This window comes from Budorcas taxicolor, chromosome 22 (assembly GCF_023091745.1).
Source record: "Budorcas taxicolor isolate Tak-1 chromosome 22, Takin1.1, whole genome shotgun sequence".
NCBI lineage: Eukaryota > Metazoa > Chordata > Mammalia > Artiodactyla > Bovidae > Budorcas > Budorcas taxicolor.
Genome location: NC_068931.1, coordinates 61,720,006 through 61,736,412, shown reverse-complemented (window position 1 = coordinate 61,736,412; position 16,407 = coordinate 61,720,006). Strand labels below are relative to the sequence as shown.

At 45.4% G+C, this 16,407-nt stretch overlaps 1 protein-coding gene across 1 annotated transcript in view; it reads right to left on the bottom strand.

Moving 5' to 3' along the window:
- The window catches only part of PHLPP1 (PH domain and leucine rich repeat protein phosphatase 1), a 280,055-nt gene that overhangs the window by 24,686 nt on the left and 238,962 nt on the right, over positions 1-16,407 (bottom strand). The window contains exons 11-12 of the mRNA XM_052660391.1: positions 7,538-7,738; positions 4,328-4,490 (exon numbers count right to left, since the gene is read on the bottom strand). Coding sequence (XP_052516351.1) covers positions 4,328-4,490; positions 7,538-7,738 — 364 coding nt within the window. The remainder of the gene's footprint in view (positions 1-4,327; positions 4,491-7,537; positions 7,739-16,407) is intronic.

Below are 16,407 nucleotides of genomic sequence, written 5' to 3'. Positions count from 1 at the left end.
GAAAATAACCTTCTGGGGAGAACTTAAAACATTTTAAAATATGCTGTTCACCTAGTGGCCAGAATCAGGACTCTACAGGAAAACGGAGAATTTAACAATAGTTGCTGGTATATGGTGTTTAAATTTCATCTGCTGTGTCACACGTTAATTTCACCTGCTTAAACCACACTTCAAAAATGGCAGGAATACATCACTAATTGGAAATAATTCAACGAGAAGCTTGGGTTTTGGTGCAAAGCTCCTATACTATCGACGTGGTGGCCATGGAGTGAGGTGAGGGGCCCCTGGGTGAGAAGGGCTCCCTGGGCCGCCAGCACCGGGGGCCTAGACAAGGACGTCGGCCGGGACCAGCCAAGCCGAGCCTGCCTGACGTGGTGACTCGAGGGCCAGGCTTTCCTCTCTAGCTGACTGACGGTGGATCTGTGCCCAGAAGGAGGTGTGTCTATTTTAGAATCAGAACAGAACACGACCGGCTCCAGAACACAGGACTGGTGGTGGGTTTGGAAGAAAGTGCCGAACAATGGTGAAGACGGTAATCCTAGGGAACAAAGCTTCTACAACTGGGAGCGCTTGAGTGCACCAGAAAACTCTAAAAAGTCAACTTTTTTCCTACTAACTTATAGGACCTTCTGGCCCACATAGAGAATTTGTTGCCTGATGATCACTCTGCAAGATGTCGCCGAATGCACCAAGATGAGGCAAGCCTACACCTACATTTTACCCAAGATCAGGGGAGACATGTGGTCTCTGTTCTAGGGGTATGCGAATAATGGCCTAATTTTACAAGTTTCAAAATTTACATTTTAGTATATATATTTTAGTAAGAAAACTTGTTTATCCTTTCAAATGATAATTGGTTTTAAAGCTTTGGTAACAAAGCTGTGAACAAGCCCTCTCCTTTAACGTCTTAAAAGATGAGACTGCTCACAGAGAACTAGCTAATATAACGGGACCTTGTTCTTCTTTAACTTATGTTATCTGCTAATGTTTATGATTGCAATAATTCTAACACATTTTATGAGACACCTCACAATTACTGTACTTTATTTCCAAGAAGCATTAGAATATAATCTAGGATTTCTACTGTCAGTCACTCAGTCACGTCCACCTCTTGGCCAACCCACGGACTGCAGCCGGCCAGGCTCCTCTGTTCATGGGACTCTTCAGGCAAGAATACTGGGGTGGGGTGCCACTGCTTGTCCCGGGGAATCTTCCCTCCAAACCTAGGGATCAAACCTGGGTCTCCTGCATTGCAGGCAGATGGATTCTGACCATCTGAATCACAACAAAAGTTTAACATAGGCTAGAGAAGGCAATGGCAACCCACTCCAGTGTTCTTGCCTGAGAATCCCGGGGACGGGGGAGCCTGGTGGGCTGCCGTCCACGGGGTCACATAGAGTCAGACACGACTGATGCGACTCAGCAGCAGCAGCAGCGGTGTATTTCCACTTATAAAAAATGATTTCTTTTATATTAAAAGCATGCTTCAGGGCTCAGTTGGCAGTGACGACTCAGGTGTTTTGTCATTTGTTTACAACCACTATTTTACCAGGAATTTCCTTTTGGATGGTTTAAATGTGTGTAAATACTTACATAGCTACTTAAAATAGTCTCATATGAAATATGAATGAGTTGTTTCTCATATGAAATAACACTAAAATATAAATCCAGAGTTCTCAAACAATGTAACTATCACTTTTTCAATAACACTGTCTGTCCAGGGCTGCAAAGTTCACACTTTTGTATGTAAAGGATACTTGATACTGCTCATCACCGACAACCCCCCGAAATAAAACCCCAACATCAAAACATCTCTTGGTCATGGGACTGCTGGATCAGAAAGACTGGGCATTTTTCACATAAGAAAAATGCCAAGATATAATATCGGGGATTAAAAAAAGCCTATTAAAAAATAAAACCAAAAGTAAAGTCTTAAAAGTGGCCGTAGGACTTCCCTGGTGGTCCAGCGGCTAGGACGCCGGGTTTTCACTGCCAGAGCACTGGGTTTAAACCCTAGGGGAGGAACTGAGACCCCGCAAGCCACTGGTGCAGCTCCAGCCACACACACCCCCCAACGCAGGGGCATCTAGCAGGGCACAGAGGGCAGACGCAGGGAAGGGGTGAAACGAGACACAACGCGCCGACTTGAAGCCGGGAGCCCAGGCAAGGGGCAAGGGCCGAAGAGAAAGTCTGCTTTTGCACAACAACATTCACATCATGCAAAACCTAGTCAAAACCTGAAACCTGTAAATGTCCATCTGCATTTTAAACCAGATGCTTAAAAACAAAAGAATCTACAGCTAGGAGTCCAATAACATTAAAAGGCAGGTGCAGAAAATAAGCGTAGTGCACGGGAGGTTAACTGTGAGGCTGGGGTGCACAGGGCCCTGTTTAATGAGCCCCCGAGACACACCACACCCCCTCCCAGGATTGGCCAGCAAGCAGCCCCCGGCAGGCTCAGCTGTCAGCACAGCTCCCGTGCTGGGGTCAGAGAAGCCTGTGCTTAAGTGACAGCCTTCCTGGATTCTGCTGCTCATCAGCCGAGACAGCTGCTCCGTATACCCAGTATCAGAGCCGACCCCGTGGAGGCCTCGTCGCTAACAGCGGTGCACACCGCGTGCTCTCGCCAGAGTTCTTGCTTCTCTCTCAGATGCTCTGCGTGCTCTGTCCCACTGCATCCGCACGGCAACACTGCGACTCTGCGCCGCCCCTTCCCTCGTTGTACAGATGCGGAAGCAGAACAGGCAAGTGGCTTTGAGCTGGAATCCAGCTCTGGATCTCTCCCTTTCAGAAGCCCACCTCTTACCCCACTGTAAGAGGTGCTAAAAAGTGGAAACAGAATACTTCTGGGACTTCCCTGGTGGTGCAGGGGTTACGGCTGTGCCTCCACTGCAGGAGGCCGGGTTCCATCCCTGGTCGGAAGCCCACCTCTTAACCCACTGTAAGAGGTGCTAAAAAGTGGAAACAGAATACTTCTGGGACTTCCCTGGTGGTGCAGGGGTTACGGCTGTGCCTCCACTGCAGGAGGCCGGGTTCCATCCCTGGTCGGGGAACTAAGATCACGCGAGCCAGACGGCATGGCAAAAAAAAAAAAAAATTCTGTGAGTTTTCAGTTAAGTATTCTAAAATGCCACAGTCATATATGAGATTACAGTGCTCAAAGTAAAATACTTCATAATCTAAAGCAAACACACACACACTTATCACATGGCTCGTACACACCTCAACCACGTCATGTAGTCCTGTGATGAAAAATCATTCATGCTATTCAAAGTGACTTCAAACAGGACGACATTTGTTCCTTTTTTAGGAGGTCAGAACATATCCTGCATCTATAATCAGTTTTCTCTCTTTGTTAAGCATAAAACTAACAATCAGAGATGCTGGGACACGAATGAAAGAGCTTCCTACTCTGCTGCTGCTGCGGAGCTGCCTCAGGCGTGTCCGGCTCTGTGCGACCCCATAGACGGCGGCCCCCCAGGCTCCCCCGTCCCTGGGATTGTGCCCCCCCCCAAAAAAACTGTAAGATGGCGTTCCTGCTAGTGAGCCAGGTTCCTCCCGGGAGACTGCTCACAGTCACGAGGTGCAGAGAGCCTCTGCCACCAGCTGCCGTCTTCACGGACACAGGCCACCTTCTTTTGCGGCACCTCAGCTTCCTTGCCTACCGAATGGGAGATACCACTTGTTCTGCCAGCGTCATTCAACTAAAGCGCACATCTGGTCTTGAAACAGCAGTGAGACTACATGTGCACAGGCAATTACTAGTACGCCGCAGTGCCACGGGGATGCTGCTGTTTAATCGGGGCGTGGGGTGCGGGGTGCTGCTGGCTCTTTCAAACTCCTATCACGCCTGGCTCAGTCTTTGAGTCTCACAGACACCCTGGAAAAAGGTGCGACAGGTGCTGTTAGACAGATGGGAACGAGTGAGGCGGCTACACGGCTGATGTCCAGTCGCAAGTAGTGTTCCATCCCTAGTGACCCCACGGACAGTAGCCCACCAGGCTCCTGTGTCCATGGGGCCCCAGGCAAGAGCACTGCAGCGGGTGCTGTTCCCTCCTGCAGGGCGTCTTCCCGGCCTCCCGTGTCTCTACAGGCAGACTCTTGGCCTCTGAGCCACCTTCCCCACTCCCAGCCCAGGGCTTCTTGTTTTCTGGTTTCCCCCCTCGTTCAGCCAAGCAGTGTGGCCCAGCAGCGAGGAGGATGGAGCAAGAACAACAGAGGCGTCTTCACCCCAAGGAGACCCGGGGGGAGCCAGTATCCGGAGCCAGTGACTCACAGGAAGCACGTCTGCAGCCTGACGCCTGGGGTCATGGGCTTGGCCACGTACCTTGATCTCCGGGAGCTGCATAACCTCGGGGAAGACTTCGATGCAGTTGGAGTGAGCAGTCACTGTGTGCATGCGTCTGCAGCTCATGATGGTCGTCGGGACGGCCTTCAATTTATTCCCACTGAGGTCAATCTCTTCAAGTTCCTCCAGTTTTGCCATTTTACTAAAAAAAAGAGAAAATCCAAGGTGGGCAAGTCACAAAACAACTAGAAAGAAATTTAAAAATAGATAATAGATAATGAGAACCAAAGGGTAATTTAGTCTGAAGATTCTTTAAAGACTCACTCGGAATCATTGTAACGAGTGATTTGCTCAATCACCTTTTCGCTGCTGGTTTTGAGGATCAAAGGATCTTAACGCCTCCTTTCTTACTGCAGGGGCTTCCCTGGTGGCTCAGACAGTGAAGACTCTGCTCGCAATGCAGGAGACGCAAGAAACCCGAGTTCAATCACTGGGTCAGGAAGATCCCCTGGAGTAGGAAATGGCAACCCACTCCAGCACTCTGGCCTGGAGAATTCCAAGGACAGAGGAGCCTGGTGGGCTACAGTCCACGGGGTCGCAAAGAGCTGGGCACGACTGAGAAACTAACATACACGCTTTTCTTACTACAAAACAAAAAGTCTTAGCTTCAACTCTTTAAATTGGCCATAAGAAGAAAAATGGATGTCCGTTTCCTATTAAAACTCCGTGTGCGAATTAAGTTATCCTGGCAACAATCACTTTGCTATGTGGCTTAGTCTGAACTTCAGTGAAAATCCTACTTGAATGGGTCAAAAGTCTGCATTAATCCAGTATATGTGCTTTAAAGAGCTTAGTTTAAGAGTAGGGTTTCTTTGTACTGGCACTGAGACCTCAAGGGGATACAGAGGAGAAGAGGGAAGGCTTATATGAAGATATGCTTTCTCCTGAAACCCACTCCGCAAATTCCTCCAGCATCACATGTGATAAGGAAGTGGCGGTGATGAGGAGAATGCTGATGGGCCACCTGGTCACCTCAAGACTGTCTGCGTGAGTGTGTCAGTCACTCAGTCGTGTCCGACTCTTCGAGACCGCACGGACTGTAGCCCACCAGGCTCCTCTGTCCGTGGAATTCTCCAGGCAAGAATACTGGAGTGGGTAGTCATTCCCTTCCCCAGGGGACCCTCCCTACCCAGGGATCAAACCCAGGTCTCCTGCATTGCAGGTGGATTCTTTACTGTCTGAGCCACTAAGAGATCTTCTGGCTGAGCCAAATTCAATCTGTACCCAAAGAAATTTCTTTCAACTTCTGCTAAAATCTACAAAGAAGGCACCTTTCTGACTTTATCTTAATAACACACCCGAATATAATTTCCCTGATGGCTCAGCTGGTAAAGAATCCACCTGTAATGCAGGAGACCTGGGTTCGATCCCTGGGTTGGGAAGATGCCCTGGAGAAGGGAAAGGCTACCCACTCCAGTATTCGGCCTGGAGAATTCCATGGACTGTACAGTCTAGAATTAACCTTATAGTCTAGAATTAACATTTGTTATATTAATCAATAATTACAGTAAGCAAATAAAGAAAAAATTCCAGAGTTAGGGGTTTCCTATATTTTCTGTAAATCTAGAGGGGGAAAGTTCCCCCGCCCCCACCCCCAGCCCCACACGCATCTACCACTCCTCTGACCCCTTTTCCACTGCGGGTGATGCCAGAGTCTTAACAGGCACCACAGTTACTGGTATCTTACCTGCCTGCTGCAGTTTCACTTGTCACAATAAACTATCCAAACAATTTAGCAAGAAACCCTTTACTGCCCTTCTGTTATCTCTCAAACATAAAGTTACTTTACTTGATTACTTGAAGATATATAGCAAAGATACAAGAACTAAGTTTTCACCTTATGAAATCAGATCTTTTAATATCATAAACATTCAACATAGTGTTAGGGTACGCTACAAACACCCCTGTATGTACCAACTGTGAAGCAATCCGTCTCTGACAGCCTGAATTTGTGAGAGATTGTTGTTTGAATATGTCACATATTTTGAAAAGAAATGGGAAGAAATCAATAAGCAACAGGCATGAAAGATTCAGAATATGGAAACCAGGCCCAAGGAAGAAAATGGTAAAGAAATTTCCATGCCTCGACATAGAATGAAGGTGGAAAAAAACCCAAGTCTCTGTATTTAGGGCAGCCACCAGTGGCCTGGGTCGCTCGGGGGAACCCTCAGAGCCTGAGGGGACTGCTGTGCTTGGTCACTAACCACCTTACAGAGGGTGGGGAGCCCTTCCAAGGGTGTAATTCTTATGGGACTACCAGGTTTTCTTCTAAAAACAGCAGCTCATTCCATAGCAAAAGAAAAATACATAACAATTAAAAAGAAAAAAGAAAGAAAAACTTAAACATCAACATCAGATGAGCAGGAGAAAATAAGTGTACACTACGCAACAGAGCAGCACTAGACGGCGACGCGCATCTGGGCCTCCCCGTTTCAGCAGGGGCTTCCACAGACTGCTGACCCTGATGGCCACAGAGGGAGGCTGTGCCAGCAGGCAGCTCTGGCCCAGTGCTAAGCTGCAGTTAGTTAACAGCACAATACCACAGGGGTTAGCGTTTGCTTCTTTGATGTGCGGGTGTGAGTTCTAGGACCTGACTTGTTAAATGGATAAATGCCAATGACACAGAAGCAGAGTAAGTCCTCCACGGCAGGCTCAGTGTGCAGATTCATTCAAGGCAAGATACAGTGCTACTGTTTCCCAGATTACAAATTCAAATTAAAATAGACTTAACAGTGGAATTTTCTGAGAGCCATAAATTATTTCCAGTGTCACAGTTTCTATGATCAAATAAGCCACCACTGCTTCTTATACCATAAACACAAATACAAAGCTGTTAGCTAATTAAGAACCTTCAGGTTCCTAGTTAACGTTCTAATTCTCACTCGCCGTACTATGCTATTTTTTTTTTTAATTAATTTGACTGGTTAATAGGAAGCAAAAGAAAAACATACCTTGTAAATAACATACTTTGTTTCAAAATCATAAGAGCAGTCTAGCAAGGGGGTCCTTGGATACATTCATATTAGAAAACTAAACACATTCCTCTTTAGCAGAACATTGATAATGGCTTACAGAAAAGAGGAATAAGCTTTACACTATTTGGATACTAAACATTTTAGTTTTTGCCTTTCCATCTATGAACCCATTTTCAGAAATGCAATGAAGGACGTCACTCTAAACTTCTTTTACCTTGCAGGGAAACTCTGCAGTCGGTTATAGGCCATGTGAAGAATCTTCAGATGGGGGTGTCCGGTTAACAAGGGCACACATTTATCTGTGAGGTTGTTGTTCGTCAAATACAGCTCCTGTAAGATGCTGGTGGTCTCCTCTGAAAGTGTGGCTGGAGGGAGGGTTTCCAGTTTGTTTGCAGATGCATTCAGGAATCTCAGGCTACGAAGACAAAAGACAACACAACCATGCTGAGAAGCCAGAGCTCCGCTCCCGAATCCTCAGCACACCCAGGAGCTTCCTGAGGGACACCTGCTCTACTGGAAACTGGGCTTAGAAACGCGAATTTAAAGGCAGGCTTTAGCTTTGGCAGGCATATAGATACATGCCTCCACAATCTATGCTGAACACAGTAATTACCTGAATGTGTCAGCTACAAAGAGACAGAGATCACCTTTGGTTGTTTTTCCTGCCCACACTGTGTGGCTCGCAGGATCTGAGCTCCCTGATGGAGCCCTTGCCTCTTGCAGTGGGACCACAGAGTCCCAACCACTGGGCTGCCAGGGAATTCCCTAGAAATAGATTTTTATGGAAGAACGAAAGAAAAAGGAAGTCATCTTTTTAGCTGGTGGGGAGTAGAAAGGAGATGGGGTAGAGCTGACGTTCTGTCTTAAGGAAGAGAAACACAACTGCCTATTTTAAGATAAGAGAGTTTTCACAGCAGTAAAACAATTAGATGTTAGATCACAGTATAACTAAATCACACAGTGACTAAGTCCTTTTCAGTATGCTGTATAAACCATATTTTACTGCCTTATATTCATAACTGCAAGAGATAATTTGTTCTGTAGTAAAAAAATGGAATACTATATAGTAGTGAAAATTAAGAACTACATGTATCAATAGGATAAATCTAAAAAATATGATACTAATAAGAGAATCTAGGTAACAGGATACACTACATGATTCCATAATTACAGAGTTCAAAATCAGGCAAAACTAATATACAATATTAAAAATCAGGGAAGGGAGGCAGTGTCTGGAAGATAGCTTCTAATTTTTCTAGTATGATACCGTTCCGGTTCTTAATCTGCGTGCTGGTCACATGAGTATGCTCACTTTGAGAAAATTCATCAAGTACTACACTTGCAGTGGAAGGAAATGGGCCACTCACTCTAGTACTCTTGCCTGGAGAACTCTACGGACAGAGAGTCTGGCGGGCTACAGCCCATGGGGTTGCAAAGGATTGAACACGAGTGAGCAACTGACACCTTCATACTTATGGTCCCATTTCTGTGTTTATATTATACTTTAATAAAATTTACATGGAAACATACGTATTAATACATGCTATCAGTAACCCAAATGATTGTGTGAACAGCTATGAAGAATGTTTTTATACTTGAGGTAACTACTGCTACTGCTAAGTCGCTTCAGTCGTGTCCAACTCTGTGCGACCCCATAGACGGAAGCCCACCAGATTCCCCCATCCCTGGGATTCTTCAGGCAAGAACACTGGAGTGGGTTGCCATTTCCTTCTCCAATAACTAAAACTGTCAAAAACTGTAATACTTCCTTAATTACTGTGAAACACAGATAAAGGCAAAATGCAAAGCTGGAGAACTGAAACAGAATCCTTGCTGGGATCAGGTTCCTAGTCACTGAAAAGAGAAGCAAAGGGCGGAGCAGGACCTGGGCAGACAGACAACCCTGCTGCGTCCCGGTGATCTCCAGCACGGGCGCTCCATTGTGGGGTTGCAGTGACCGAGCAAAGAGACTGTCCAGCCCACAGGACCCACCTGCCACGGTCACCAAGGCCAAGGCTGCCTTGTTCCCCAACCCCTACCTGGAACGAACCACTCTGTCAATGAATCAACTTTCTCTCATTTCAGAACCCCAGGTTTGACACATTCTGCATTCAATTCGGGACTATTTTACCATACCTTAGTTAAAAAAAGAATAAAATCTTCCTTAAAAAGAAAGACTCTGGAATAACAGGTACAGATATTTTTAATCAAGGATAAAAAGAAGGCTCTGTATTCAGGAGTCACCACCAAGACTGTCGTTCCAAGCTTTCAATCCACTAATTCAATACTCTCAGATCTTGCAGCCCCCACACTTACTTACACACACACACGCATGTGCGCGCGCACACGCACACACACAACTCCACGACATAGCTAAGGAAAAGCAGCTTCCCCCAAATAGAACAGTTTCCATTAAAGAAACACGTATTCCGTTGACATTTAAAAAAAGAAAAAAAGGAAGTTAGAAAAGGGCTGTACAGACCATAAATAGTCATGGGAAATTACAGTTGTGTGTGCTACAGAGAAGAAAATAAAGGTCATTCACGCAGTTTCTGAAATGGTTTTGAACTAGGAAGGAAACCCATTCCAGAGCCATAGTTCTTTAAAGCACTTTTACGACTTTCATTTTATCACCTGACTTAAATACCCTGTTAGGATTTCTCCAGTGTAGAACTGTAAAACATTAAAATGCATTGCCCTAAAACATTTTGGAATAGGGCCAACTGAGAAATTCTGACAATCTCATTAAGACACAGTTCTCTAGGAAATATGTAGTTATAAACCCATGAAAGGAAAAGAAATTAACCCATGAATATTTGCATTATTTTTAGGCCAGGAAAAAAAGAAGGAAATTTGTTTTGAAAAAGGAGAAAAGATTGACTAGTGAATGCTCACCTAGAAAACTACTAAAGGAATTTAAAAACTCCTTACAACACAGAAGTGATTTCCAGAAAGACTTGTCTATTCATCGTGTTGAAATCTGCCTGTATTGAAGCTTATACACTCTTCATGGAAAACTGAGTGGGGGGATCCCACATTCTACCCCTCCAGGAAATAAAACTAAGTTGAAACTACATGGCTGGTTTCGAAAGACTGAGTTTGAACTGAATCAAGCCTGACTGAATCATCTTGTTAGTCAATGGCCACAGAGTAAACAACTGGCCTAAAAGCATTTCTGATTATAATCGTCTCAGGGAAATTAAATTCAATGCCTGCCCTTCAAGAAATAAACACGCCTGTCACACAGCCACACATTTCAGCAGAAGGCAGATCAAGTTGGTTTAATCGTCTACGTGTTATATCCATCAGAGTGAGCAACTGCTTTAATTCTGTAAAATGTCTCCAGTCCGGATAACAGTTTTACTCAATAAACATTAGGGTATAAAACCCTACCCTCCTCTGCTTTCAAAACCTTCCAGAGTTAAATTCCTTAAGCACCGAGTTAGGTATCAACTCCATATGGTGTGGGAGAACGTCCTCAAGCTTCTCCCTTGTAGATTTTTGCAGTAACTGCATAAAAGACTTGTTTAATACGCCATGAAGACTTTGATCCATGGAACCCTCTTCACAACCCAACCCTCTCATAAAGACCAGAGGAAAGCAGTCGCATGTCATTGCTGTCTTTCGGTAAAGTGCTCTGTAGAGACCACAGCTCTTTCTTATTTCCTGTTTCATCTGATCCCCCCACCATGCCCCTGGCTCCACTTCACAGAAGGCAAACTGAAGCTGAGAAAAGTCAAATTACTTGGCTGCTGTTAAATAGTAATTAGTGGCTGTGTGTGTGCACACGTGGGTTCAGCCATGTCCAACTCTTTTCGACCCCATGGACAGTAGCCCGCCAGGCTCCTCTGTCTATGGGGTTCTCCAGGCAAGAATACTAGAGTGGGTTGCCATTCCCTTCTCCAGGGGATCTTCTCAACCCAGGATCTTTGCTATTTTCAGCCACCAGGAAAGCTCCGAAAGACCGGTGTGTCTTTCGTCTCCTGCACTGGCCGGCAGGTTCTTTGACACTAACGCCACTTGGGAAATTAGTGGCAGAGTCAGAAATAAACCCGGATCTCACTGATCTTAAAGACCCCACTATGTGAAAGGGGTAGTGTTCAGTCGCTCAGTCGTGTATGACTCTGCGACCCCACGGACTGTAGCCCGCCAGGCTCCTCTGTCCATGGGATTTGCCAGACAAGAAGAGTGGAGTGGGTACTCATTCCCTTCTCCAGGGGATCCTTCTGACCCAGAGATCTTTGCCATCTGAGCCACGAGGGAAGCCCCGAGAAAGCCCGTGATTACTTAATACAATTCTCCAAGATGTAACTGAAACAGAAATAATAAAGCATTTTCCTGAGGACATTTTCAGATCATCTTCCCCCAAAACCCTGGAGGCCAAGCAGAGCACCTGCTGGGCAGTGTGAAGACCACACACACTTCCATCTCCATCCCTAAAATAGCGGAACACGCAGCAGAGCACGCAAACCTTTCCTCAGCAGAGAGCGCGACGCTGCAGAGAAGGGCACTCACACAGGATTCCTGCCCTGAAGCATCTGGAGAGCTGCCCATGGCGGCAGGTGGACAAATCCGCTTCCTGGTTCTTGAGCAATCCCTCTGTTCTTCCCTGGCACATTCTGTCCGTCTGTTCTGGCTCCTTCAGGGTTTTCTGTTTTGCTTCTGGTTTTCTTTTCTTTTTTTTTTTCCAGTAATTCCCAGCACACCCTTAAGTTTTACAGCCAAATTCTGTCCTTGACGCGAAGCACAGGATCGGTGCCGCCACAGATCCATGTATTTGCAGGCAGACCAGCTATTCTGCATTTGAATTATTTTTTATGCAGATAGGTACTGTGACTTGTGCTCTATTAAAAATGCAAAAGCTTAAGACCCCTAAGCGCAGTGAAATCCTTTAACTTTTATACAACCCCCTGATTTCTGGCCCTCAAAATCCTTAAGAGGTGTCAAACAAAATGCTCTAAATTACTTCTGATGTGTCTACACAATGTAATGCTTTTAACAACTTCATCTGTCTTCAAAAGACTGGTAGCTCTTAAAGCAGGGACTTCGAAACTTTTCATTAGTGGCAACTAGGAGTACAACATGCATTTTACATGACCACCTAGTGAAGATGCAAAATACACACATATAAGCAAAAGTTTCTTGCAACAGTATTTAACCTTACTCTGTCTTACACTGATATCTTCTATCCCATTTTTTAAGTGCTGGTAGAAACCCACTAAATTACTACATCCCCACTTACCAGTTTGAAAAAAGGATGCCTATTATTCATTGTACAGCAATACCACTTAATAGCGAGACTGCATGGGAAGAGAAAGTACATACGTACAGCCTAACAGAACGCACACATTATTATTTGGCAAGGTCTGAAAACGTGCCTGGCTTGGTCAATAAAGATCATAAGCCTATGGAGCGAGGGAACAAAGGTCATACAGACAGAAGACTTGCTGGACAAGAACTCAAAAAGGATTAACTTTAAAAATTAAGCGTAATTTTCTAAGAACTAACACTGAGGGGACACTGTAAGCTAATCTGCAGACCTTCCCCGGGTTCAGCCAGCCATCCCCCACGTGTCCTCTCTCTCGTCCAGAAGCCAGCTGAGGACTGCACACTCCATTTCCTTATCGTGCCTCATACGTCTCTTCTAATCAGTGCAATTTGTTTCAAATGACCTTGACACTTTAAAAAAGTACATTTTGTGGAATGTCTCTCAATTTAGATTTGTTTGATGTTTTATCATCATTAGAATAATGTAATGCACTTCTAGCAAAAACACACAAAAGTGATGTTCTCATTCTGGAAGGTCTGTGATCCTCAACTTTACCTCCCAGATATTCCTATTAATTAGGTCAGGGTAAAGGTTTCAGTGGAGGAGGGCACGGCAATCCCCTCTAGTATTCTTGCTTGGAGAATCCCCTTGGACAGAGGAACCTGGCGGGCTACAGGGGTCCACGGGGCTGCAAAGAGTTGGACGTGCTGAATGGCGGAGCACAGCACACAAGGCTTCAAAAATCTATACAGAATTAAGAATTCTGATGACTGGTCAAGTTGAGTCAGCAGAAATGAGAAAATGGCCAGAAAAAATGCATGGTTAGTAGGTAATCTAGGGGAAACACTATTTTATTTCACGACGGCTACCAAAACATCAAAACTTCACAAGATGGCTCCCTTCCCTTAGGAAAAATAACACAGGCAATCTAGTTCTCCAAAACGCCAGAAATCCCATCTGCCAAGAGGGGCCAGTCGTCATGGCCAATTGAGCGCGCCTTCCCAAATCTTCTGTTCCCTTTTAGTCCCTTTGATATTTACACCCATTCTGTCTGAGTCACGAAAACTTCTGGTCTGTAATGTGACTGATATTCTGGGGATATTTTAATAATCACCACGTACGTCATTTGTACATACACTCTCTCCTCCTTCCCATCCCCTGAAAATACCTTGTTTTGCTCCAACCAGGGGGAAAAAGCAGACCCTAATCTCCACTTATCACAGCAATCTGTAACTCTCCTATGAAAGGCCCTTTGTTAATTAGACTTTTCTCATCAGCAGCAGTTCTCTGGCCACGATGTAAGAGCGCAAATGCAAAATGGCCCAGGAACCAGCCTCCAGCAAGCTCTCAGGAGCAGCAGCAGGACGGTGGCACCTCACCCATCCAGCCCGGTGACCCACGGGGATATCACTCCACTCCCGTCCATCTGCTGAAGAACACGGATTATCTGAAACTCTTTTGGGGGTTTCCATCAAGAAAATTCTCAACTTCGGTAAGATGGGAGGACTAGGCCAGTTAAGATCCAGATTAGAATATCTGCCAGTTTCCATCACAGAACCAAGTCCTGTCTTGATCACAAGATACAAAATCACAGTCCATTTATTGGCAAATATGGTCCAACATACTTCACATCTGTCTACAGTTATTGAGCTGCACGTCAAAAGACACAACATTCAAAGAAAAACATGGAGAGTAACTCATAAATTTAAGCTGCTGATTCAGGCCATGAGAACTTTAATGCAATCAGTCTGAAGGTGCTCTGGAGCTGCAGCTGCTGAGCTGGCGTGCCCCAGACCCAAGCTCTGCAATGGGGGACCCACAGCACTGAGAAGCCGTGCACCATAGCCAAGAGCAGCCTCCGCCCCCTCAGACCAGGGGAGAGCCCCAGCAGCAGCGGAGACCCAGCATGGCCAGGGGCAAATAGTAGTACGGCGGGAAAAACTGGCCTGAAGTTCTCAGAGGAAGCCGAGCATATCACTGCAAGTCATCTAATTTAGATTCCTCTCTCTTCTCCAGTTAACTGCTACCAGGTCAAGCAGATCGAAAGACACCATCCCCAAGCTGTAATATCTCACAGACAATATTATGCAATTAAACCCATGACACTGTGTTTTAGCAGCGAGATTCAGAGCTAAAGAAATCTCCCTAGAAAGAGAGTTCAACCTTTTGCTCTCTCCAATAACACATGTTTTTCTGACCCCTCATGAAGCCTCCAAGCACAAGTTCTATTTAGAGAACAAACTAAACCATTTTTAACTTATGAAGACTTACATATCCAGGCCTTTTCCTCAGCCACATAACCACAGAACTGGTAACAGTAATTTATTACTAGGAAAAGAGAAAGAAAGAAAAAGTGAGCATCTGCATGTATTTTTTCAAGGTTTGTACTACAAAGCAAACTGAACGGAAGGAGAGCTGAAGCGGTTTCCTCGCTGCCTGGCACCATCTGCCCGATACAAAGCTCTGCGTGTGCACAGAACGCTGCTCTTCATACCAGGAGCCTAAATGAAAACCCACCCCAGCGCTTACAGTCTTCTTTTCCCTCTAACCCCACGTTTGATTAGTTTATTGTGCAGCTATTTCAAGCTTGGCGTTAGGCTGTAAGTACCTTGAGGATTAGTCATTTTTCAATTTCCTGCAGCACCCAACCCAGTGACATAAACCAACAAGGTCAGTAAGACACCAGCCATCCTGAACCAAGTAAATTAAAACAAATCACAGCTGAAACCACCTGCAAGGGGCTTGTGATGACTGTCTCCTAAAAAACCCTCTTTTAATACTTTAAGCTTCGTGTCTTTAGGTTGACCTACTCCCAACAATGTCGGTAGCAAGTTTATTCTTTCCCCTCAAGCTAATCAAGCCCAATATACTCTATCCCTACATTTTCCTGAATGTAAATTATGCCTCAACGTAAAACCTTAATTAATCTTAATTAAAAAATCTTAAAGTAGATAGATAAGGCCTCAATTACTTAGGTTTTGGAAATGGGATAAGTAGAAAAAAGTATTAACCCTTTAACAGGCAGTAAATAGCATGGTACAATAGAGGAAGTAAAATCAGTATTTTTATCATCACTTTGTGTAGCGCATCATCTATAAACATTAATTGAATCACTACGCTGTTGTACACCTTAAGCTAATATAATATTGTAAGTCAACCATATTTCAATTTTTAAAAGTTCTGTTTTTCTTGTCTTCCAACAAGTGAGATAATACAAGAACGTTGTTCAAAAAAGATCTCATCGACTTAACCCACCCTTTTCATAAGCCGGTCTGCCCCAGAGACTCAAACCTCCCGGACTTGCTGACCGAGTGAGGACCACAAGGTCAGTGGCAACAGGAGCCTGGAGACGCAGCTATCACACTCGGAACACGAGGGCAGCGTGCCCTCTGGGACATTTCTCACTTTAGCCCCTTTGGGTCATTTGCTTCTCTCTCACAGGACAGAAGCAGGACGCCTGCCGTTCCCAGTTCCCTCGGCCCCTTACTCCAGAGCACTCCCGGGCTAGAGCTGCGTCGAACACGGCCTGCCCTCCTCCCAAGACCCGCAGAGGCTGCCTACGTCCCCGAGACAGCGCTGACTTTTCCAAACAAAGCTGGCCCTGGACAGGCCTGTGGATTCAGACAAAGGCGCTTCTGCCCAAACGCCTTTAGTTCTCACCTGTAGGCTCGGCTTCCTCTGCCCCCCTGGGTAGCAGGGTCCTCCTTCAGAGGCTTGATTCGGGTCCTAAGGTTTTCACACTGTGTAACTAGAAGTATTCCAGCTCATACAGTTAGCCCTGTCCATTTGGGATTTCACAGCCTAGGCAACACGGG